This window comes from Anolis carolinensis, unplaced genomic scaffold, assembly GCF_035594765.1.
Source record: "Anolis carolinensis isolate JA03-04 unplaced genomic scaffold, rAnoCar3.1.pri scaffold_71, whole genome shotgun sequence".
Taxonomy (NCBI): domain Eukaryota; kingdom Metazoa; phylum Chordata; class Lepidosauria; order Squamata; family Dactyloidae; genus Anolis; species Anolis carolinensis.
Genome location: NW_026943880.1, coordinates 28,030 through 54,712, shown reverse-complemented (window position 1 = coordinate 54,712; position 26,683 = coordinate 28,030). Strand labels below are relative to the sequence as shown.

At 41.2% G+C, this 26,683-nt stretch overlaps 1 protein-coding gene across 3 annotated transcripts in view; it reads left to right on the top strand.

Annotated features, from left to right (window-relative positions):
- The window catches only part of LOC134295054 (probable leucine--tRNA ligase, mitochondrial), a gene marked incomplete at its 5' end in the record, with an annotated part of 53,832 nt that extends 27,221 nt beyond the window's left edge, over nucleotides 1-26,611 (top strand). Inside the window, 12 exon segments of one of the 3 annotated variants that reach the window (XM_062966997.1) lie at nucleotides 2,560-2,663; nucleotides 2,780-2,962; nucleotides 7,737-7,906; nucleotides 9,211-9,288; nucleotides 11,814-11,925; nucleotides 13,730-13,796; nucleotides 16,667-16,724; nucleotides 18,226-18,854; nucleotides 20,361-20,583; nucleotides 22,574-22,729; nucleotides 24,373-24,629; nucleotides 25,665-26,611. In XM_062966997.1, coding sequence (XP_062823067.1) covers nucleotides 2,560-2,663; nucleotides 2,780-2,962; nucleotides 7,737-7,906; nucleotides 9,211-9,288; nucleotides 11,814-11,925; nucleotides 13,730-13,796; nucleotides 16,667-16,724; nucleotides 18,226-18,854; nucleotides 20,361-20,583; nucleotides 22,574-22,729; nucleotides 24,373-24,629; nucleotides 25,665-25,950 — 2,323 coding nt within the window. 3 annotated transcript variants of the gene reach the window in all.
- Nucleotides 26,612-26,683: the final 72 nt, after the last annotated feature.

The window sequence follows — 26,683 nt, the reverse complement described above, 5'->3', positions numbered from 1 at the left end:
GCATTTCTTGTACAGTGTAGGAGCTGAAGCAGCATGAGAAGGAGCCGTGCTGAGCAATTTCTGTGCCAGAGATGAAAGTTATTTTTTGGACTTCTACTTCCTGAGTGTCTCCATCATCATTGCACACCCTCAAAAGTTATTTCTTTGAAACTCTGCTCTCCTTGTGTAATATACAGGAGGGCCATATGAATGTGTTGGTTAGCATTTGGGGTGGTTCTGTCCACTGAGAGGAAGGTACTGCAAGGAATTTAGAGCTAAGTCAAGATATTTTCTCCTGACGTTTTGCCCACATCTATGGCAAGCATCCACAGAGATTGTGAAGTCTGTTGGAAACTAAGCAAGTGGGGTACTGTATATATACATGGAATGTTCAGGGTAGGAGAAAGAACTCTTGCCTGTTTGAGGCAGTGTGAATGTTACCACTTGCCACCTTGATTAGGATTGAATGGCCTTTCAGCTTCAAAGCCTGACTGAGGGAATCCTTTGTTGGGAAGTGTTAGCTGGCCCTGATTGTTTCCTGTCTGGAATTCCCCTATTTACTGAGTGTTGTTCCTTATTTACTGTCCTGATTTTATAGTTTTTTAAATACTGGTTGCCAGATTTTGTTCATTTTCATTGTTTTTTCCTTTCTGTTGAAATTGTCCACATGCTTGTGGATTTCAATGGCTTCTCTGTGTAGTCTTACATGATAGTTGTGAGAGTGGTCCAGCATTTCTGTGTTCTCAAATAATATGTTGTGTCCAGGTTGATGCATCAATGCTCTCCTATGGCTGACTTCTCTGGTTGAGTTAGTCTGTAGTGCCTTTCATATTCCTTGATTCGTGTTTGGGCAATGCTACACTTGGTGGTCCCTGTGTAGGAGTCTACCGTATACCATGCAGCTGTGAACAAGTCAAAAGATAGTATTATTCACCTAGATGGAAATATGTAGCACTCAAAACCAACCATGTTTTTTTGGTAGACAAAGCAGAAAATCCCCAGAGCATCTCTTCAAACTATGTCTGTAAAAATACATTATTAGCAAATTGAACAACTAACAATTTACTTCCCTTTATGATAACCATAAAGTGCCATGAAGGCAGCCAGCTGACTCTACCTAATGCTTAGCTAACCCTGTGAATTATCACTAGATTCTAAAGATGGTTTAGTTAATGGTGTAGCAAGTAGAATTGAGATGGAATTGCAGAACCAGGGGATTGCTCCAAGCTCTTTGGACTAAGTGAAGCCTTTTCTCCTTTCTGGGACACACTACACATCCTGAGTTCTGTATCCTTCCTGAAGAATTCAGAATGGAACCAGGCCATCATATCACCACCAATATTCTGCAATGTGTTGTCTTCATTTGGGAGAGCTCTGTCTGAAAAAACTCCTGACTTCTACTGCAGGAGCCTGTCAACACCTACAGTTGTGCTGCTGTTGTTCCTAAACTATTGGGATGATGTGGGAATGCAGGATCAGGATTCACTCTCATATTTTCTGGATTTCAGTCCTTAGTCCTGTCCTTCCTTGCAACCATTGAGACTACCCACCTCTCACTCCTATTAATGGAAAAGTGACTGCACTACAGTCCCCAGGATCCTCAGTGTGGCCAATAACCATCCTGACTGTGGGATTGTAAGAACTGTGGTACAGAAAATAATGTTTCCAACCTTACAATGGAACATACTATCCGCAATAGCTAAACTTAACAAGAATAGATTTTGGTTGCTTCCATGTTGGGTGAATCAAGTCCCCTTTTTATGTTTTGCTAATGATACTGTTTGTGAAAGAATGAGGTGAAGATGCAGCAGCTGGGCACAGAAACAGATGATCTGTTGATTCTTCAAATATTTCAGACATCTATTTTTTTATAATTATACTATAATAGGCCCAGTATTATTCCAGTTAAAATGCAGCCCTGGAGCAAAATATTTAAAAGGTCTAGGTCAATAAAAAAAGTCTTGATTGATATCAGCAAGGTGTGATTTTGTGCTAGAAGGGAGAACATTGCAGAGCTGGAGAAGACTCCATCTTCAAGTTCATATAAGGAATAGCTCCTCGCCTGAACTACCCTGTTGAGTCAGATCCCTTTAGAAATTCTGTTTTGACCCATGCTGCACTAAGAATGGCAGCCCTTAATATGATTGGATTGCACTTGCCATCAACCCTTGCTCTTTACTATCCTATTTAGAAGGAGTGCCACAGTTTACCACCTCTGCTTTGTAAAGAACATCCATGCAAAGGTTTCCTTCCATTAAATAGTCAGTGGTTCCATCTACACTGACTATTTAATGCAGTTCCAGCCAATATTGAAGAAAGTTGTTTTGCTATGCAAATGATTACATAGGTAATCATAGAACTGGTTTGAGGCACGGATGATGATTAGGCATCCCACAGAGCACTGATGGCTTTCTTCTGCATGCTTTTGTGGATGTTTGTTGCCTGGTTGATGCAGTTGCGTCCAAAGAAGGCCAAATATAAGGTAAAGCCACTTCTGGGAAAGAGCTGTGTATAGGATTACAATATGCTTAAAACACATTTTGGCGGTTAATTTCAACATAATTATTTCTCTGTCCTTAGAGAGCCTTTTCACAAGCTCTTAGTTCAAGGCCTTATCAAGAATCGAACATTCAGACTAACAACAACTGGTAAATATTTGAAGAGAGGAGAAGTTGACCTTACTGGTAAGTGAAGTTGTGACTGACAACCATTATTCATTAACTTTACAACTTTGTGTATTATTTTCTGCTTGGTAATTCAATTTTACTTCAAAAGGATTCCTACTCTTGTCTATGTTTAGGTCCTGAACCTGTTCATATTAAAACCAAAGAAAATCTGCAGATGATGTGGGAAAAAATGAGTAAATCTAAGCACAATGGCATAGAGCCTGAAGAAATGGTCCAGCAATACGGAATTGACACAGTCCGACTCTACATCCTATTTGCTGCACCTCCGGAGCAAGACATTTTGTGGGATGTGAAAAGTAAGGCTTTTTCTGATACCAACACTCCAGTTCTTCTGTTGTATTTTAACAGTCCCAGATTAATGTACCTGCTGGTTTTTCTATTTGGACAGAACTTTTGATTTGAGATATTTTTTATTGTTGCTGCTTCTGTATTTTATCGTTGCTCTCTGTGCTCTTCAGGAATCATCATAGAACTACATCATATTTGCATCTGGTTTTTAAGATCTTGCTGTCTTCAGAACTATGAAGGAACTTTTGTCTGCAATTTCCTTGATCTACATTTTCCCCTGAAGCTGTTTTTAGTGCCACTGAAGAAAAATGCAAGTCCAGTTACCTGGATCGTATTTCTTTTTCTCCTGCAGGCAGAATAACAACTCAGGGACTTGGATAATTTAGACCAGTTAAACTACTCTTCCACGCTCCAGAGCTTTTAACTTTGATAAGGAGCAGAGCAGTTGCTTTAAACTTTATAAATGTTAATTGATTTATTGTTTCATATATATATTTATTATATTTATGAATAGTTTGGGCACTTAACCACATATCTTTATTTTTAGTCTTCAGAACATTGTTTTATGATTGACTTTGCTTTGTTCCACAGTAAATTGGTGTTTGGCAGAGCTTAAAAGCCACAGAGAAAATGTTTGCTTTTAAATGTGATTTTTTAAAAAAATTTGGATGCTGTAGGAAACACAGACAGAAGACTTTCACTAAGGAAGCTTTCAGAGAGAGTTTGTTTGCCGTGTCACAGAGATGATCCAGTGAGCTTTGTGCTCACGAAGTATTTGGGCAAAGTTGAATTGTACTTGCCAGTTTAGATGGCAGACTGGGGATCAGCAGTGTCAGCACAGCTGGCAGAGTTTCGTGTTGCTTTTTTTCTTGTAGAAGTGCTCAAAATTCAAATGCCATGCAAAGAGTTGCACTTGCTAATGACTTCTCCTTTTAGTTTAGCACCCAGTCAATGCCATCTGGAGAAGAAAATGTGGAAGTGCCTTTTCTTTAGGTGTGTCCCTGACAATTTGGCCTGTTTGTCTTGTTTGATTGATTCTAAGATGGGGGTTTTCTTAGTTTTCACACTTGAATTAAATCAAAGATGCCAGTTTTATGTTCCATCTCGTATACCAAATTACATGTAAGATTCCAACAGCATGGAAACCTAAACATGGTAAATAAATAGGATTGCAGTAGTTTTCTAGGTGTTCTTGTCAGCCCTTAAGGAAACATAATAGAGGCATGCAAATGTGTCTAGGTACCCTAGACTGTGTGCTTTGTTCTGTGCACCTCTAGACTCCGTTCACGTGTTACAGGTAGAAATGAGACAAAATGGGCCAGTGTTTCTCCTTCAACTCATTTTGGAGCCTATTATTATTATTATTATTATTATTATTATTATTATTATTATATTATATTATATTATATTGCGAAAGTCATCCACTGCATGACTATCAGCCCCCTTCCAGTAAACTCATCAAGGAAAAGCTTCATGAGAACCACCACTCCTCTTGATGTTCCCCCAGCAACAGCAAGAGTAGCCCTCTGGGCAGCTAAACCAGGCAATTCCAACTGGATGCCCCCCCCCCATAGGGTCTGCCTCCAGGGGCAAACCAAGAATGGGCAACTTGGAAGTCCCTAAACAGACTCAGAAGCAGAGTGGGCAGATCAAAAGACAACCTGGAAAGATGGCACTACCTGGAGGAATCCTCCACCTTGTGTGACTGTGGAGCTGAACAAACAACTCCTCATGTGTATGCTTGCCCACAATGACCTGTTTCATGCACGGAGGAGGAGTTGTTTAAAGCTGTGAACAATGCGATTGCTGTTGCCCGCTTTTGGTTCAAAACTATTTAGCTGTTTGTGATTCCTTTATTTTATCACTTTTAAACTTATTTATTATGCAATGCTTTTGACATTAAATAAATAAATAAATAAATAAATAAATATGTTTATTTATACCCCATTTTATCTCTCCCAAAGGGGACTCAAAGCAGCTCTTACTTATTTGGATTAAACTAGCTTGATGTATAGTGGTTTGAAGGTTGGGTTATAACTCTTTTAGACCATGGTTTTAATCCCCAGTAAACTATGGAAACTTACTGGGTCATCTTGGGAAAGTCACTCACACTCAGCCCCAGAGGAAGTCAAAGTTAACCCCTTCAGAATAACTATTGTGAAGAAAACAGTGTGATAGGTTCACCTTTGGGTATCCATCAGTCAGCGGATTTGAAAGCACACAATTATCGACAACCTATACTTGGATAGGCCTAATTAGTTACGTGGCCTTTGTTGATTGTCCTTTCCGTAAGCCTTTGACAGAGGTCAGGGCCAGCTGAAGTTAGGGTCATGGAAAAATTGGATCGGAGCTTTGGAATACCCCAAGACTAGAGTTCATTTAATAATGAGCAATACAGTGATACCTTGACTTAAGAGTTTGATTTGATCTGTGACTGAGCTCCAGTTAAAAGGCTAAGCTCTGCCCACTTGGTTTCCTAGCAACCCACTCAGCCCAGGGGACAGGCAGAGTTAGGCCTCACTTAGGCCTATTCCCCACTGCCTATAAAATACAGATTATCAGATTTAAACTGGATTATAACCCATTTATAATCTTATATTATCTGATTTGAACTGGATTATCTTGACTCCACACTGCCATATAATCCACTTCAGTGTGCAGTCGGACACAACTGGACTTAATGTCAGGGGAAAGCCTGACATTTACCTTAACTACCACCAATTCCTCAAAACTTTATTTCCCATACCACCATACTTTGCCACAGCAACGCGTGGCAGGGCACAGCTAGTATATATATAAAGTAGAAACACAAAGTTGTGGCACCATAGTAGAAGCTCAAAGTTGTGGCAAGGAAGCACAAAATGAAGAGGCAGAAGCATCTTTTTCTTCATGCTATATTCATTCCAGCCTCCCTCCCTCTCTTGCTCTCCCCTCCTCCTTAATAAAGCCAAACATACCAGGAATTAAAAAAAACACACAAAATCAACTAACCCAAAGTTCCTAAAGGCAGACAAGAACAAAGCAGACAGTAATCTCCCAAAGTGAACAAAAGCATGAGGCACAAAGGCTGCTCCCTTGAAGCTCTAAAGCCCTGTACTCTCATGCTAAGTTCCCTCTGGCACTAGCTCTTAACTCAAAAGTGTTGCTCTTATGTTAAAGTGAAACACAGGCTGAGCAACAGCTCATAATTCAAATGCTTTTAAGTTGGAATAATCTTAAGTAGAGGTTCCACTGTATAATGAAAACAAATGCAAACAATGAACTAATGATAAAACCAGTGAATATGATGAAACCAATGGCAAAAAGAGTGCTAATATCTGAATGCACTAAAATAGTTGTACAAATACTTGGGAAAATGAAAAAGTCTTTACATCTGATGCACCAAAGACAGTATCATAAACATTAGGTGAGCATCTTTGGGACGGGGGAGGGGGAGGGTTAAGCCAGAAGTTGCACTGATGGCGTGAAAAGGCCTTGTTGCTTGTATGCACCTTTTTTTGGCAGCAACTGCAAGCGGGTTCCTGGCCTATTATCTTGAGGTTTGGGTACTATATAAATCAGGCATGGACAAACTTCAGCCCTCCAGGTGTTTTGGACTTCAACTCCCAAAATTTCTAACAGCCAGTAAACTGGCAGGGATTTCTGGGAGTTGAAGTCCAAAACACCTGGAGGGCTGAAGTTTGCCCATGCCTAATATAAATAAATAATGGTTGTGACTATTGCAGAAAGTCTGTACCAGATTTGCATAGTTGATCCAGATGCATCTGAAAGGTTTCCCTCCTTTCTAAAGGAAAAAATTCTCCATGGGAAATGTGTACAAGTCTCTTAATCAAGGGCCTCTTTTCTGTTTTTCTTCAGATGAACGTAAGATGTGGGAGATCATATGTCTGCTCCTCCAGTGTGTGATATGATCAGTGTGTTCAGGATACATGATGTAATGATCTTAAATTAGACCTCAGATATACATCTATCTGATTTCTATATGTATCAAATATTAAACAATTAATAATTAAACAATTAAATATTAAACAAATATTAAACAATTAAACAACACTATGTAACAAAATTTGATTTTTTTTTCTGTTCCTGGTTTAAAAGTGTTGTTTCCTGCTTTATTGTGCAGTACTTACTTTTAAAGTAATAATACTTCAGAAACTTCGTTTTTGTGGCTGCCACAATCTATGTTGAATTGGATGAGACTGTATGAGAGATTCATAGAAAAACTATAGCAAAATGTGCTGCAGGATGTCCAGCACAAACAAAGTTTTTGCAATTTAATAAACTTTTTCCATATTTTTTTTTGATAGAACCAATTAGGAAATGACATTTATAACCCAGGAACAAAAACTGTGTTACATAGTGTAGTCAGGGCTAATTTGAATTTGTGTTAATTCCTTTTGAAGAGTTTTAAGTGCTGTGTTTTATCTTCTTTTCCCGAGTTGTACCACTTGAAGACACATCGTTCTCTGACCTTCGTTACAACTGAGTACTTGTCTTTGTCATCACTTTGCTTCAACTTTAAAAGGGACATCTTCAGTAAAGAGTTTCTGTCAGTAGCCCTTCAGCTTGAATATTTTTACAAATACTGTGTGCATCATGAAACCAACGGAGAACTGTTTAACTCAGTTTAATAAGATTTGAATTTAAATATTTTTAGATTCAACGTTGTTAAATACTGACTCATTACAAAGGGCAGTACTTCTAGTCAAGTGTTCCTCCTCAGACAATGTTATTTCAACTCGTGCTAATGAAATCCTCTCTCGCCTGCAATTTTTCACTCAGCTGATGCAATCCCTGGGGTGCAAAGATGGCAATCTCGCCTCTGGCACTTAGCAACCAAACTTATTGAAGCCAGGAATTCTGGAACGTTGCCCAGTCCTCAGCTGATGAATCAGAAAGAGAAAGATGAAGCCAAACGTATTTGGAAGCAAAAGAATCATGCTGTCTCACAGGTTAGAACAAAATTCTGACCATTTTTTAAATGATGAAGTCACTGTGGCATGTTGTGATTTTCTGGCCATTATCACTTTGAACAGAACATACACCATTGAAATTTCCTGTTTTCATAAACTGGAAAAAGTAAATGTAATTCCATTTTGACAGGAAAAGTTTTTAGTTCTGGGAAACGTTTAACTTAAAGTGAACCTGAAACCAACTGAAAGTCCACTTCTGGTTTCCTGAAAAATATATTTTTGGTAAAAACAACAATGGGGGCACACACTCTTATTTAGAGAGGGTTGTGTTTCCTGGAAACTTCCAAGAACAATTCTTTTTTTAAATTGGTGTTAAATACCAGAGGGGATTCTTGAAGCTAGCAAAAGCCCAAAAAGGAGCTGGACGCATGTATTACCCGTTGGCCAGCTCTCCTTCAGAGCTTAAAATGGCAATCCCTGTCAGTGAAATGTCTCATAAGACAAGGGAAAGCAGTTGTCCTTTACTTGGTGCCCTCCAGATGTGGCCACAATATCTGTAAGTAGAGAGAGTTGTAGTCCCAAGACGTCTGGAGAGCACAAGGTTCAAGGAAGTTAAGAGTAGTTGCCTGTCATGAAATTTGTTGCTTTGCAAGTGATATAACTCTGTTCTGTTCTGATGACCATAAGCCATTTCCATTTCTTCTTCAAAGCTAAAAGAAGTTATAAAGAAACATTGTGTGATTTCTACGACACTCCTAGATGTTGATGGTTTTTATCTTGCTCCAAAGCTAAGGATGCTTGATTAACATAAATCATGGCTACCTTACAAGACAATATAAACTCTGAAAAGGGGCCTTTCTTTGGAAACTGGCCAGGGTTAATTGTAGTCATTCAGCCTACATAGGAATGTAATGCAAGAATTCCTTCATTTCTCTATCAAGGAAGGAGCCATAATGTTAGAACACATACATGAAGAATACCCCAGGTTCATTCTCTGTCATTGTCAGTGAAAAGAAAACTATTAAGCTGTTAAGATTCAGCAATCCTGGAGACCAGCACAAGCAAGGTTCTCCACATCTTGTTGAGCTTCTACTTCCTTTAGTCTCTGGAGCCACATTTGGCCCTTTCTTCTGAATATTTATTGAAATCAAATAGTTTCATGCTCTTGTTCAACTGTTTATTATTATTTTATTCCCTTCTTAGCCTGTTTTAATAAACCAAGACCTAGAAATCTTTTCAAGAAAAGCAGAAGAGATTAGGGCTTGCTGACACTATTTATTGCTATAGCAAAGATAGATAACTCTGTGATTTAACAAAGAAAAATGTTGCTTTTGTGTGATTAGGTGACTGAATACTTCTTGGAAGATTATTTGTTTAATGCTGCAATTTCTCAACTGATGAGTCTCAGTAATGCATTGTCAGTAAGTATACTTACAGTAAAACATTTTAAAGCTCTATGCATGCACAAGAAAGCCAGCAGGAAAGTGTATTTATCATGGAATGCGCTGTGACTTCTGCAAGATTTAGAATGTGCTTTTTTGTGAAATAATTGTACTCAGTTGCAGTTACCATTGATTTGAGAATCCGATATCAATCTTTGCACAATTGGAATTAATCTTGTTTTAATTACTATATTAATACAATAGAATGTTGAATATAAATAATCTCTGTTAACATCATAAACAGGATTAGGATGTAATATGTTAAAAAAAAGTCAGATAATGACCTAATTTTGGACTTAATTTGTCTGTTTGCCTGTTGAATATAATTGAGCATTAATTGTAGTGCTTCAAGGCAGTTACTAAATGAAATTTTATCAGTATTATTATTGTGATTTATACATGTTGAAAGAATATATAGAAACTACAGGTGTCTTTGGGGACAGTGTAATGGCAACTTTTTAACTTGCAGGACTGCTGCTCACATCCTTAGCAAACTGTTTAGTATAGAATAAAACCTAAGTGTATATTGGGAGCATGGTGAAACAAATGTTCACCAGCATTTCAGAATATCCATTTTTACTCTTGTCTGAAACCAGGAAGTATGCAAATTAAAATTAGAACAAACCGAAAGAGTTTCACTTCATTAAAAATGAAGCTTTTTCTTATTTCTCTTTAAAAAATACTTTTCCTATCAACAATTGCAGAGGGAATCACTGATAATAGATGTTTCATGATGAGTGCTGCCAGTGACTCATTTTCAGATGTTTTTTAAATGGGAGCAGAGCACATTGGTTTGATTTCTGGCAAAGCCCTTAACCTGCAAATAAAACTTTGCTTCTCATGCGGGGAGATATAAGTGCAGTAAATGCTTATCTGTCTTCTTTTTATTGTCTGCCACCTCCATGCCTTCTTTTGAGTTAACATTTTGGGAACATTGCATTTTCCAAGTTTGTAGAACAGCAACATGTAGGTCTGTAAATGATGTTGGACTAGAGACTGACCAAAGATGAGCTGCTTTTAGCAATTGTGTAAAATGCAGCATCAGGAGTTTCACAGTCATTTGAATGAATATTGTTTGTTTTATTTCTGAATGACCAAAGAATCTGTCCTTTCCAGCCATTTTTAACACTTTAAAATTAGCTTTTTCTTGGCCTGAAAATTGCTTACTCTGTGTTTATGTGTTAATGCACGTGCATATGCAGTTTGTAAGTCCTTGTAGAGTTACTTGTGGCACCCTCATCAATCTTTTACTCTTCTATGTTATTTAGAAGTTGCCTCTTTCCACAGCATTTAACACTTGACAACATACATCTAAACTATTTTGTTTTGTTTCCTCTTAATGCTGAACACCACTGGGTCTATTCATTGTGAGATGGTGTTCCCACCATTTTTAAATGATCATTTGTTCTTTGTTGGCTGCATCCTCTTTGGTGTACAAATACTTCATTGTAGCATAGCTATCCAGATGTTTTAAAGTCCCCAGAGGTGAAACTTTTCTCCTATAGGAATTCACTACAGTTGATCAAGTGGAGATGTGAAATCATGTTACTGTTACAGAAAAGAATATTGTGACTGTAATGCCGTTCTGGGAGAGCTAGGATAATGCTGTGGTCATAGCAGTAGGCTAGACTGGTGAGAGCCAGGTTCTGATCATCATGCAAAATCATTATGTTTTTTGCCTGACCTTGGGTGGTTACGCCTTTTTAGCTTCAGTTACATCACAGGGACTAAAATAGAATAGTGGGATACCACTTTGAGATACACTTTGAGGAAGGTCAGGATTTAAATGTACTATAGAATCAGCCCCCAACACCTAAATGTTTGTTCTGATATAAAAGTTAATTACCTTATACCACTGTCTAATCAGTCCCTCAGTTTTAAACCTTATGAAACTCTTCCAGACTCCATTCCTGTATCTTTTGCTAACTCAAAATCTTTATCTAGAACAGAGGTGAAATGCTGACAGAGTAACCAAGCAAAACACAAGCCTTGGCCAGGGTTATCCATCTTGTCTAGCTTATCTCTTTCATTTTTCAAAAGACTTATGACTTCAATTAGTATTGCAACAGTAAATTTGAGTTTGCAGTATGCTTTTCAGGCCCTAATCTAATAAAATTATCATCATGCACATTCTTGGGATTCTGTTCAGAATCCCAATAACTGGCTCGAGTCTCAAGGTTTTGCCAAGTGTTTAAGAAAAGTCCCCTGCACTACATCCTCTATAAGCAGTGCGAGTTTTGAACTTTTTAGCCCCATGTTTTTCTGATAGAAATGACCATCTTGTTGTATGGTTATATGCTTTGACGTCAACTCCAGCTTATGGTGACTCTATCCTAGGGTATTCTTGGCAACATTTATTCGGGGAAGATTGGCCATTGTCACTTTGATAGGCTGATAGAGTGAGTCTTGCCCAAGGTCAACCAATGAGTTTCTGAATCCTAATCTCCAAGAGTCCTAACCCAGTTATATTTAATAATCCTTTATTCTATTTTCTTCCTTTGTAGCAAGCGTCTCAAAGAGTTATTCTCCATAGTGCAGAATATGAGGATGCCCTCGCAACACTCTGTGTTATGCTTGCACCAATGGCACCACACATCAGTTCTGAGATCTGGAAAGGTAATTTCTAGAGTTTTATTTATTGTTACTACCATAGAGAAAAATATTAACAGAAATATTTTATAGATGCTTTGATCAGAACTGAGCATATTCAACTGATGACATAAAACATGTAGATCTCATTTAGCTCTCCAGATGTTTTTGGACTGCAACTCCCAGGATTCCTCACCTTGGTTATACTGACAAGGCCTCCTGAAAGCTACTGTCCAACAATATATGGAAGACCACCTAGTGTAAGAAGCAGATTCTCAATCATTGCATTTTCATGATCAGCATCTGTAATTGTTACAATGTATGTGTTTACAGTGTTCAATTAGATTGACAGCAATGACTCTTCATAACACAACACTGTTCATTTTTCATTACTTACTTATTTTAACACATCTATGTATTCTGGTTTGTCATATTAATTCAAACATTATATTCAGGAAGACTTAAAACTAATAGTAATGTGAGTCAAAAGAGTCCTGCTGTGGGAAACATTCCCCAATGAAAAGCCATTCTTTGTGGCAATAACTCTACAGACAACTTTGCTGTGGTCCTAGTAAGCAAGTTTCTTCCTGGTCTACTGATGTTTTTTTTTTTTTAAATCCACTGCAGAAGAAACAGTGAGAATGGCCACATATGGCATGAATGGTACTAGCATATGTCAGGTCTTTGGTTTGCAGACCTTTTGGTTTCCCACCATGCTTATTCTAGTGTAGAAATATGGTCCAATCACCATACTGTACTCAAGCTGGGCTCCCTCCAGTGAACCAGGCTGCCTGCCCAGATAAATGTTCTATTTCACTACGCTTGTATGATTATTAAAGTATTATACAGTGTATATGACCTTTTAAAAAAAAAGCAAAGGCAGTGTTCCAATTCTGTCGGCACATATTACATCCCAGTATTGACACGCCCCCAGCCTCTGATTGGGATGTCAATATGAGTCTCCGCCTCTTTTCTTATCTGATGCTGCTGAGGGGCGTTCCCTTCCCCCTGTGTAGCCACGCCCCCAGCCTCTGATTGGGATGTCAATATGAGTCTCCGCCTCTTTTCTTATCTGATGCTGCTGAGGGGCGTTCCCTTCCCCCTGTGTAGCCACGCCCCCAGCCTCTGATTGGGATGTCAATATGAGTCTCCGCCTCTTTTCTTATCTGATGCTGCTGAGGGGCGTTCCCTTCCCCCTGTGTAGCCACGCCCCTCACCCTCTGATTGGGATGTCAATATGAGTCTCCGCCTCTTTTCTTATCTGATGCTGCTGAGGGGCGTTCCCTTCCCCCTGTGTAGCCACGCCCCTCACCCTCTGATTGGGACTTGCCTGAGATGCTCTGCCCCCTTTCCACTTGGAGTGGCCCCGCCCCTCGACTCTTATTGGGACGTTGCTGTGAGGCTCCGCCCCTTCTCTGTCTGATGCCGCTGACAAGTGCTCCCTTCCCCCTCTATGGCCCGCCCCTCGTCTCTGATTGGGAGGGAGCTATGAGTCCCCGCCTCCTTTCTCCTCTGATGCTGCTGAGGGGCGTTCCCTTCACCCTCTGTGACCACGCCCCTCGTGTCTGATTGGGCCATTTGAATCTTGGCGGGGCGGGGCCAAGGAGCAACGGCTGCCGCCATGTCTGCTTGGTCTCGGAGCCTCCGCTTCGGAGGGAGACAGACAGAAAGGGAAAGGCCCAAGCCAAGCCGCTCTGCTGAGGAGAATGCCGCCGCAGGTAAGTGCGAGGGCGCCCCAGAGCATGTGCAGAGCGCCTGTATGGCTCCCATTGGTTTCCTGGGGAGGATGGGCGTCAGAGTCCTGACCTGCCTGGATCTCTTCCTTCCCCAGCGGAGCGGAGGCGGCAGCTGGACGAGTTCCTGGCCCAGAAAGGGAGGCCCAGGCCGGCGGGTGGCAGGTGAGGAATATATTAATATATAATATAACTAGCTGTGCCCGGCCACGCGTTGCTGTGGCTGAGTCTGGTGGTGTTGGTCAGTTTACATTACGTTGTATTTATGCTGTGACCTCCACCCTTCTTTATACTCACATTAGTAGTAGTATTTGAAGTCTGTTACCTTCTTCAATTTTTGTGTTGATTGATAATTGCTTGAGACCCCTGTTGTCTTTGGTTTGTTGTTAATCGTGATGTCTGATTCTGCTGAGTGCGGTTACATCTTATTGTGGTACAATAGTCTTTTTTTTTGCCTGTGTAGGTGTTTATTATTGTTGTTGCTGTAGTGGTCATGAAGGCTGGATAAGTTAGATGCTACTGTATTCGTTTTTGGAGGCCCAGTGTAGCACTGATTGGCTTCTCAGCCTCAGTGCCTGACTGCTTCTTGCCTGTGATGGTGTAGATTCTTATTGTTGTTGTTGTCATTGTTATTATTGTAATTGTTTTTTTGGAGGCCAAGTGTGAATGTAGTGATTGGGGAGGTGGATGAGTTGTGTTGTCAAATTTTGTATTTGTTATAGTCACGATGCGTTGTTGTGAGTTTTGTGGGTCCAGATTGTGGTTTTGTGGTGTAGTTGTGTTGTTACAACCGGGAGGCAAGGCTTTTGTGTTGTGTTGTCAAGTTTTATATTTCTGGGGTGTTTAGTTGTGTGCCAAGTTTCGTATTTCTGGGGTGTTTAGTTGTGTTGTTATAGTCACGATGCGTTGTTGTGAGTTTTATGGGTCCGGATTGTGGTTTTGTGGTGTGGTTGTGTTGTTACAACCTGGAGGGAAGGCTTTTGTGTTGTGTTGCCAAGTTTCGTATTTCTGGGGCGTTTAGTTGTGTTGTTATAGTCACAATGCGTTGTTGTGAGTTTTGTGGGTCCTGTGTGGTTTTGTGGTGTGGTTGTGTTGTTACAACTGGGAGGCAAGGCATTTGCATTGTGTTGCCAAGTTTTGTATTTCTGGGGCGTTTAGTTGTGTTGTTATCGCATGATGCGTTGTTGTGAGTTTTGTGGGTCCGGATTGTGGTTTTGTGGTGTGGTTGTGTTGTTGTAACCTGGAGGCAAGCCTTTTGCATTGTGTTGCCAAATTTTGTATTTCTGGGATGTTTAGTTTTGTTGTTATAGTCACTGCGCAAACAACTTTATCATTTTATATATATAGATATATTATGATACGATATAGTACAGTCTCTTATATAATGCTAATAGTGCAATATACTAGGAGTGTATTAAATACATTGTGGTATCATAATATAGCACAATATAATAACATATTATAGATTACATGTAAAACTACTAATATAATAATATATAATACTCGTATTATACTATACTAATATTATAATATATTGGATATACATATAATATAGATAATATGATGTAATACAATGTAATACACTATTATAATTGTATATTTATATTACATTACTATTACTAATAATATTGCAATATAGTCATATAGTACAATATAATAATATGTAATGTTTATATAGTGCTTATATTGTGCTACACTAATAATATATTTTATGTACATATAACTTATAAGCCGCCCTGAGTCCCCTTCAGGGTGAGAAGAGCAGGATATAAATGTTAATAATAATAATAATAATAATAATAATAATAATAATATGGTGCAATGCTAATAATATAATACATTGTATAGACATATGATATCAATAATTTCTTTTTTCTTTTTTATTTATTAGCAACATTTATATCCCGCCCTGCTCACCCTGAAGGGGACTCAAGGCAGCTTACAAGTTATATGTACATACAATATATTATATTATTAGCATAGCACATTATAAACATTCTATATTACTATATTTTACTACAGTAGAGTCTCACTTATCCAAGCTAAACGGGCCGGCAGAACCTTGGATAAGCAAATATCTTGGATAATAAGGAGGAATTAAGGAAAAGCCTATTAAACATCAAATTAGGTTATGATTTTACAAATTAAGCACCAAAACATCATATTATACAACAAATTTGACAGAAAAAGCAGTTCAATACACAGTAAAGTTATGTAGTAATTACTGTATTTATGAATTTAGCACCAAAATATCACAATGTATTGAAAACTGACTACAAAAATGCTCTGGATAATCCAGAACGTTGGATAAGCGAGTGTTGGATAAGTGAGACTCTACTGTATTATGATATGATATACAGTAGTACAGTATCTTATATGACGCTAATAGTATAATATACTAGGAGTGTATTAAATATATTGTGGTATCATAATACTATATCATTATACTGCAATATTATTAGTAATATTAAAAACATGTAATATATAATACACAATTATAATACTGTATTAATGTTATTATATGGTATTACATTATAATATTATTACAGTAGAGTCTGTAATACAGCAGAACCTTGGATAAGCGAATATCTTGTATAATAAGGAGAGATTAAGGAAAAGCTTATTAAATGTCAAATTACATGATTTTACAAATTAAGCACCAAAACATCATGTTTTACAACACATTGACAGTAAAAGCAGTTCAATACACAGTAAAGTTATGTAGTAATTACTGTATTTATGAATTGACTCCAAAAACTTTGGCTACTAACAAACTGACTACAAATAAAAGTAGAATTGCATAAAATGAATTTACAGTAACAACTTTGTTGGAAATTAAATCCATAAAGAGTTCAGTCCTTGCTGCCAAGAGAAACAGCTGTGGATCCAGGCGGGTGGCAGACTGTGTCGGATAATCCAGAGTGTTGGATAAGTGAGACTCTACTGTACATAACAAATAACTAGTAGAGGCTTGAAAAAGGTTGCTATTTTTAATGGGGTACCTGGATCTCAGAATCCTTTCTTCCCCCAAATAGGCCCTACTTGAAGGACAGGACCAATGGGCAGGCCTTGGCTCCCTCCAGACCGGACTCGGTAAGTGGACCCCAAGGAATGCTATTGTGGGTTTTTTTGGGGGGCGGGGTTCTTCCCTTATTTTGGGGACACCAGAGTCTGGAGGGAGGGAGACGAGGTTGTGTTCAGGCTCCTGAGCCGCATGGTTTCTCTGAAGGCTGGGTTGTTGTATGTTTTCCGGGCTGTCTGGTCATGTTCCAGAAGCATTCTCTCCTGACGTTTCACCCACATCTATGGCAGGCATCCTCAGAGGTTGTGAGGTATATGGAGAAACTAAGCAAGGAAGGTTTATATATCTCTGGGGGGGGGGGGGGGGAGAGAACTCTTGTCTGTTGGAGGCCAGTGTGAATGTTGTAATTAATCACCTCAAATTCGCATTAAATGGCCTTCCCAGCTTCACCTCCTGGCCTGGGGGAATCCTTTGTTCAGAGTCGTTAGCTGCCCCTGATTGATTCCTGTTTGGAATTCTTCTGTTTTCAGAGTGCTGCTCCTTAATATTTACTGTTCTGATTTTGGAGTTTTTTTTAATACCGGCAGCCAGATTGTGTTCATTTTCATGGTCTCCTCCTTTCTGTTGAAATTATCCACATGTTTGTGGTTTTCAGTGGCTTCTCTGTGTAGTCTGTAGCATGTGGACAACTTCAACAGAAAGGAGGAACCAGAAAGGAGGAAACCCACATCTATGGCAGGCATAGATACCTCACAACCTCTGAGGATGCCTGCCATCGATGTGGGTGAAACGTCAGGGTGGGAGAAAGAAAGAATTCTTGTCTCTTGGGAGCAAGTCAGAATATAAATGTACCGTGTTTCCCTGAAAATAAGACAGTGTCTTATATTAATTTTTGCTCCCAAAGATGTGCTAGGTCTTATTTTTAGGGGATGTCTTATTTTTCCATGAAGAAGAATTCACATTTATTGTTGAACAAAAAAATGAACATTTATTATATACTGTACAGTAGTTGTCATCACAAACCAGCATAACCAGACAAACTGTGAATCCTATCAAGAATTTCTTGTGACTACCATTATTTCCATGTACAACTGGTATGTACATTTATCAATCCTAAATGCTCTGGTGTTCTGTTTGGCAGGCGCTGGGCATGCTTCCAAACAAAAACATTGCTAGGTCTTACTTTCGGGGGAGGCCTTATATTTAGCAATTCAGCAAAATTTCTACTAGGTCTTATTTTTCGGGGATGTCTTATTTTCGGGGAAACAGGGTAGTAAATAAAATAAATAGTAAATATTTCAATTAGCCAGCTTGATTAGCATTGAATAGCCTTGCAGCTTCAAAGCCTGCCTGCTTCCTGCCTGTGTGAATACTTTGTTGGGAGGTGTTCGCTGGCACTGACTGTCTCTTGTCTCACAACCTCTGAGGATGTCTGCCATAAATGCAGGTGAAATGTTTGGAGGTAATGCTTCTGGAACATGGCCAGGCAGCCTGGAAAACTCACAGCAGCCCTGTGATCCCGGCCATGAAAGCCTTCGACAACACTCTTTGAAGGCTGTTCTTTCTTTCCAGGTGGCCAGGACGAAGCACAGGGAAGCCGCCCCAAGCAAACCCAAGGCGGCCCCCGTCAAGAAAGCGGTGCCCGGAGCGCCCCACCGCCCTGCGACAAAGGAGCCCCCAGCGGCTGGGTCCCGCTTTCCCCGGGAGCCCCCCTCCCAAACCCACCCTGAGAAGCCACTCAGGAATGACCACAACAAAGGAAAACAGAAGGCAGAGGATGGGAAAGAGAATGCCGTTGTTGGAGTGACCGCAGTCCGACCGACTCAAAAGAGGGCTGTTTCCAGACCGGCGTTTGGAAGCCATGCATCCAAGCAATCTGTACATTTGGGGAGTAAGGGGACATTCTCCCTGAACTCAGCAAATCCTAAAAAGAAGCACCAAACTCCCCCGCCAGGCAAGAAGCCCTCCGCCCATCCAAGGAGCCATTCGGCTGCACCCAAAAGCGGAGCCGAGAGGAAGCAAGGCAACTTCAGGCAACAGCCGAGGACCCCCAATGCAAAGCCTAGACCCCGGACCTCTGCCGTCCACACAGCTCCTGCCTCTGGGGGGCTCCGAAATGGCAGGAGAGAGCCCCCCAAACCCAAGCACCCGGATGTGGGCCCAGGCCAAGAGCTCAAGACCCCTTCTGCTCCCGACCGGAGGCAAGTGCGGCAAGTTGCCTTTGCAATTTAGCAACAATAACACTGTGTCACACACACATGGGCAAACTTAGGCCCTTCGGGTGTTTTGGACTTCAACTCCCACAATTCCTAACAGCCGGTAGGCTGTTAGGAATTGTGGGAGTTGAAGTCCAAAACACCAGGAGGGCCCAAGTATGCCCATACCTGATGTAACACAATTTTTGTTTTGTTTTGTCAAGCCTAAAAACATGTTTTAAATTGACGGTATATTTCCTGGTGTGCTGGAAACCACTCTAAGTCCCTTGAGATAGGGCGGTATATGAATAAATTATTATTATTATTATTATTGACAAAATGACATAGTATGACACAGCAAACAAGATAGATATGCTGGATTTTGTATCACAAAATCACAAGTCGAACGCTTCCCAAGCGTTTAGGACTGTGTGATCATTATTATTATTATTATTATACCATTATTATTATTATTATTATTATTATTATTATTATTATTGACACAATGACATAGTATGACACAGCAAACAAGATAGATATGCTGGATTTTGTATCACAAAATCACAAGTCGAACGCTTCCCAAGCGTTTAGGACTGTGTGATGTATTTTCGGATGATGCACTATTATTACTACTACTACTACTATTACTATTATTAATTATTATTCAACAATACAATATCTCATCTTTGCGCCTCAACCAATGCAACCTAGTTTGCAGCAGCCACAAAAACCATGGTGACTTGACCCATTCAACACAAAAGTGACGTTTCTAGAATAGAACTGCTGGGCTGTGGCACAGCTGGCTAGTAACCAGCTGCAATAAATCACTACTAACCGAGAGGTCATGAGTTCGAATCCCGGGTCAGGTTAAGCCCCTGACCATTAAATAGCCCAGCTTGCTGTTGACCTATGCAGCCCCGAAAGACAGTTGCATCTGTCAATTAGGGAAATTTAGGTACACTTTATGCAGGAGGCTAATTTAACTAATTTACAACATCATAAAACTGCCAGCAAAACACGAGGAAAGGAATGAGGAAGTACAGCCACTAGTGGATGGTGAAGCAACAGCTCCCCCTGTGGCCGGAATCGTGAAGCTGGAAAAATGTTAAAAATGCCTCTGAGTCTGTCTAATGTATGTTGTTTGTCTGTTGGCATTGAATGTTTGCCATATATGTGTTCATTGTAATCCGCCCTGAGTCCCCTTCGGGGTGAGAAAGAAGGGCGGAATATAAATACTGTAAATAAATAATAAATAAATTAAACAGGAAATATCACTTTCAAACCTGGAGCAGAAAAAAATTCAAAGTTTGTTACATAGTGCAATCAGTGTACTGAGGGAGCGAGATGGGAAGGTGCAACCAGGTAGAGCTTGAAATGGGAACCCAAGAGGCTTATATTCACCCGTGAGGCTTCCCTGGGGTGGGATCGGGGCCTCCCGTGAGCCCTTGTCTCCTCAGGAGCAAGGCAGGGGTCCTTCTCGTAGTGACGGTACACCTTCTTCTGCCTCCTTAGGAAGCTGCTGGAGGACTGGGTGGCGTCCCGAGGAAGGACCTACAAGAGGCCCCCCATGCGCCCCGCTGCCCCGAAGCCTCCGAAGGCAAAGTCCAGCCTGAACCTCGCCTTCTGGGGCTCCTTGGAGGAGGAGGAGGAGAAAGAGGAAGCGGAGAAGGAGGAGCAGCACCTGGCCAACGAGATCACACACACCTTGGCAGAGTGCCGGAAGCTGGCCGAAGAGGTAGGTGACCGGAGTGGGGGGCTTCCCCGGTTCAGGCCCAGACTATTTAAAAAATGGCATCTCCACATACAAACCAGCACAAGCACTGCGGTCTGCAGAGGAGGCCGTGCTCTCGGTCCCACCACCATCCTAAGCTCAAACTAAAAACGTCCCCTTTTTCCTCTCCTTTAAAAAGCTTTTAAAAAAACCATTTATGCAGTTTAGCTTACGGAGAGGAAGACTAGTACACCTCTATATATATATCCTCGTCTAGATATTGTACACCTACCTCAACCCATACGAAGCCGTCATATACTTTATAATATATGCACTTAGAATCATAGAATAGTAGAGTTAGAAGAGACCTCATGGGCCATCCAGTCCAACCCCCTGCCAAGAAGCAGGAAATCGCATTCAAAGCACCCCCGACAGATGGCCATTCCACTCTTTACATTCCACTCTATCTCCCCGAGGGGATTCGGGGAGGATTACAGAACACATATATGCTATACTACGGGCCGGCAGAACGTTGGATAAGCGAATATGTTGGATAATAAGGAGAGATTAAGGAAAAGCCTATTAAACATTAAATTAGGTTATGATTTTACAAATTAAGCCCCAAAACATCATGTTATACAACAAATTTGACAGAAAATGTAGTTCAATACACAGCAATGTTATGTAGGAAATACTGTATTTACAAATTTGGCACCAAAATATCACGATGTATTGAAGACATTGACTACAAAAATGCATTGGATAATCCAGAACGTTGGATAAGCGAGTGTTGGATAAGTGAGACTCTATTGTAATATTATAATGTAATACAAAATAATATTTATACAGTATTATAATGGTATATTTATATTACATGCAATATTACGAATAATATTACAATATAGTGGTATAGTACAATATAGTATATAGCCGGGCTGTGATGCAGGCTGTTGAGCAACCAGCTGCAACAAATCACTCTGACCAAGAGGCCATGAGTTCGAGGCCAACTCGGAGCCCCGTGTTTGTCTCTGTCTTTGTTCTATGTTAAGGCATTGAATGTTTGCCTTATATGTGTAATGTGATCCTCCGTGAGTCCCCTTCGGGGTGAGAAGGGCGGAATATAAATACTGTAAATAAATAAAATAAATCAATCTATATATATAAAAGAGTGATGGCATCAGGGCAGCGGACAAAACAACAAAACTACAGGCCACCCAACCTCGAAATTTGACAACACAACCCATCATTCACGGCTCTAAGTTGATACAACAAAAAGAAAAGAAAAATAAAGTCCTAATTACAGGGAGAGGAATAATAGTTTTTATCCAATTGCTGCCAGTTAGAAGGCTAAGCTCCGCCCACTTGGTCTCCTAGCAACCTACTCAGCCCAGGGGACAGGCACAGTTAGTCCTCACTTAGGCCTCTTCCACAGATTATCAGATTTTAACTGGATTATATGGCAGTGTAGACTCAAGGCCCTTCCACACAGCTATATAACCCATTTAGAATCTTATATTATCTGCTTTGAACTGGATTATCTTGACTCCACACTGCCATATAATCCACTTCAGTGTGCATACTAAACATAAAGACTACCATACAACAGACATTCAATACTACCACTACCTCAACAATTTCTCACCAACACCACCAGACAATGCCACAGCAACGCGTGGCCGGGCAAAGCTAGTAGTAATATATATTGCTTATATTGTGCTATACGAATAATATAATATACTGTATGTACATATGACTTGTGAGCCGCCCTGAGTCCCCTTCGGGGTGAGAAGGGCGGGATATAAATGTCACTAATAAATAATATATAAATAAATGGCAAACATTTACTGCTGTTATACAGTTAGCAAGGACAGACAATACATAAACAGAAGTGAAGGCAGTTCCCATTTTTTCCATTTCTGGCACCTGGGGGAACCCTGTGGGCACCTATTCAAGACCCCTTATCTCCTTGTGCCCATTCCCTGATTCCTTCCGTCCTCCTTCTCTCCGTCTTCAGGGCCTTCCTGAAGAGCAGATCCTCGCAGCGCTGACCCGCATCCCGCAAGTGGAGAGGTTTGCCCAGTTCTGGGTCTGCAAAGCCACGCTAGAGGCGCAGAGGGGCTCCTTGGACGTGGCAGGGCTCTACGAAGCCGCCCTCTCCGCTGGGGCCACGGTGAGTGGAGGCCTCGGGGCTCAAAAAGCAGTCAGAGAGCAGCAGCAGCAGCAACATATACCAGTTTGACAGAGCAATAGCAAAGCAGCAGAGCAAACGAGCTTCAGCAACTCACGGAGCAGAGTCAAGCTTAAGCTTTATTGAAAAGAACTACTGTACATTTCTGTCTAAGAAATATATACCATATATATGGTGGCACAGTGTGTTAAAGCACTGAGCTGCTGGACTTGCCGACCGAAAGGTTGCAGGTTCAAATCCTGGGAGCGGAATGAGCGCCCGCTGTTAGCCCCAGCTCCTGCCAACCTAGCAATTCGAAAACATGCAAATGTGAGTAGATAAATAGGTACTGCTCCGTCGGGAAGGTAACGGCGCTCCATGCAGTCATGCCTATGGCCACATGACCTTGGAGTTGTCTATGGACAATGCCGGCTCTTCGGTTTAGAAATGGAGATGAGCACCAACCCCCAGAGTATGAGTAGATCAATAGGTACCGCTCTGGCGGGAAGGTAACGGTGTTCCATGCAGTCATGCCAATGGCCACATGACCTTGGAGGTGTCTACGGACAACGCCGGCTCTTTGGCGTAGAAATGGAGATGAGCACCAACCCCCAGAGTGTGAGTAGATCAATAGGTACCGCTCCGGTGGGAAGGTAACACTGGCGCTCCATGCAGTCATGCCAGCCACATGACCTTGGAGGTGTCTACGGACAACGCCGGCTCTTCGGCTTAGAAATGGAGATGAGCACCAACCCCAAGAATCGGTCACGACTGGACTTAACGTCAGGGAAAACCTTTACCTTTTATACTCGAGTATAAGCCAAGGCACCTAATTTTACAACAAAAAAACTGGGAAAACATTGACTCCAGTATAAGCCGAGATACCAATAAAATTACATTAATTGAGGCCTCAGTAATTTAAATGTTTTTGGATCTTTACATCAAACTGTAATTTAAGATAATGTAAATGTGCTTATGTATCCTTTTAATAATAATAGAGTGAAATAATAAATGTAACAATACCAATAATAATAGAGAAAAATAATTAATATACCATATATACTTGAGTATAAGCTGACCTGAATATAAGCCCACCAGGACCCTCACCCGAGCATAAGCCGAGGAAGGTTTTTTTCAGTCCTAAAAAAGGGCTGAAAAACTAGGCTTATACTCAAGTATATACAGTAGCTCTCTAGGTTGATGTGGGTTTTCTGGGCTGTCTGGCCATGTTCCAGAAGCATTCTCTCCTGACGTTTCACCCACATCAATGGCAGGCATCCTCAGAGGTTGTGAGGTCTGTTGGAAACTAGGCAAGTGGGGTTTATATATCCAGGGTGGGAGAAAGAATTCTTGTCTATTGGATACAAATATGAATGTTGCAACTGGCCCCCTTGATTAGCATTGAATAGCATTGCAGCTTCAATGCCTGGCTGCTTTCTGCCTGAGGGAATTGTTTCCTGTCTGGAATTCCCCTGTTTTCTGAGTGTTGTTCTTTATTTTAGAGTTTTTTTGTAAACGCTGCAAAGCCAATCAATTGTAATGTAGCAAAATGGTGAGGATGAACCCAGCCGCAGCTGCACCCGCATCCACACCTGCCCAACCTGTAGCTACGAAGGAGTAGTTTCTCATTCTTCCTCTTGTTGCAGCCGCTGCAGGAGCTGCGAGATGCTGTCACGGGTATTTTGAAGAATGTCAAGGCACCGTCCAGGGGTGAGCGTGCCATGGGATCCCTTTGCACGAGAGACCCGGAGCCTGTGAGCCCTTCTGGAGTGTGTTTCCCTTCGACCCCTGCAGCCAGCCCTGTTCCAGAGGAAGATGTGGACCCTCCCCAGACTCCTCAGCAAAGCCCACCGTGGGCTAAGCCCTGCTCGGCCATCAAGCTCCAGATCCTTTCCCTGCCCAGGTGAGACCCCCATACACACAGACCTTGCCCTTTGCTCCCCTCTTTCCCCAATGAGAAGCCATCTCCCCACTCAGTGCCCTTGGCTGCCTTCCTGACTGGCCACCTATGTTGGCTGAGTAGGCCTATTAACAAAAGACCCTTCCCATAAACGTACAGCAGAGTAACTTATTAACTGCAGCATCACCCAGCACCAGTAGCCAAAAGTGATAGAAAGAACAAAAACACAGACCAATGTTATCTCGTGCTTTGGAGACTTTTTGTTATAGCAAAATTATATAGTTGCAGTAATTACAAAAACAAGATTTCCACAACACAAAGTTCTTTATACAGTAGAGTCTCACTTATCCAACATTCACTTATCCAACGTTCTGGATTATCCAAGGCAATTTTGTAGTCAATGTTTTCAATACATCATGATATTTTGGTGCTACATTTGTAAATACAGTAATTACTACATAGCATTACTGCATATTGAACTACTTTTTCTGTCAAATTCGTTGTATAACATGATGTTTGGGTGCTTAATCTGTAAAATCATAACCTAATTTGGTGTTTAATAGGCTTCTCCTTAACCTCTCCTTATTATCCAACATATTCGCTTATTCAGCGTTCTGCCGACCCGTTATGTTGAATACTTGAGACTCTACTGTACTTCCTTGCTTCCACGCTGGGCTTCTTTCTCATGCAAATAAAACAGTTTCGCTTTCACAGAGCCTCCTCTCACACCAAACTTACACAGGAGCTTCACACATGAGGAACTTCAACCTGGGGCTTTTTTCACCGAAGCTTCACGCTGAGGCCTACCTCACACTGAGGCATTCTCTCACACACTTGAGTTCTACCTCATACTCCTCAGGACGACACTAGCTTTTTTAACCCTTTCAGTGCTTGACTCACATTTTTGTAATTAAAAATATCTAGTTAATATTTAATATTTCTGACAACCGGAGGGAGGGAGAGAGAGAGAGAGGAAAGAAGAAAGGAGTGTGTGAGAGAGAAAGGAAGGGATGGACTTCTCCGCTCTCTGCCTTCCAGGTCCAGCAAGCGAAGCCCTTGGCCAGAGGTGAGACTCCTGACCCCCGTGCGACGGTCCCTGCGCATTGAAGGCGCCACCGCTTCCTACCCACAGATGCTGAGGGACCACGACCCTGTCGTCTCCTCCCTGGAGGAAATCGTGGCCGCAGACCACGGGAGCCAATTCCTCTTCCGCAGCAACACAGCTCTGCCCAGAGCGGTGAGAGTGGCCGACTTTGTGACTGGACGGGCCACCTGTGGGCACAATGCCACCCCGGCCACGACGAAAGCATCATTGCCACGTTGAGGAGTGTTCACACCACCTCCTTTCCTCCCAGCCTCCTTCTTTCTCTTTCTTTGTAAACAAGACTGGACCCACAGCATTGTTCTCTGAAGCCCTTTTGGAAACATGTCCGTCTTTATTCTTCAATCCATCAATCAGTGTGGCCAGAATCCCTGGGTTGCTGTGAGTTTTCCGTGCTGTCTGGCCATGTTCCAGAAGCATTGTCTCCCGACGTATCGCCCACATCAGCAACCCAATCAATCAGCCTTTATTACAAGGAGGAAAAGTGCACAGCAGATTCCTAAACTGATGAGGCCCACTTAAGAACAGGATGAGTTCAATGCTAAATGCATACAAACAAGGAAAAAACACTGCAAATCTATACAAGGCAAGTTTCAGCCTGGGTTTAATACAGGAAGTTGTCTTATCCCGGCTACTTCAGAGAGAAACTTTGCAACAACCAGGGCCACATGGTGGAAACTATCACTAGTACAAACCTCACATGAAATTGGGCTGATCAAATCAGGGGGTATTATGAAATTGTGGTGTTACGTTGGCCGTTTACTGCTACATTTTGTTTCTGCACTTTGTGTATTTTGCATGTTGTATCTTGAGTGCTCTGTGAGCCGCCCTGAATCCCTCTGGGAGATGGTGGCAAGGTACAAATAAAATATTATTATTATTACAGTAGAGTTCCGCTCATCAGATACACCGTATTATCCAACCAGGGCCGGCCCAAAGTAATTTTCAAGTGTAG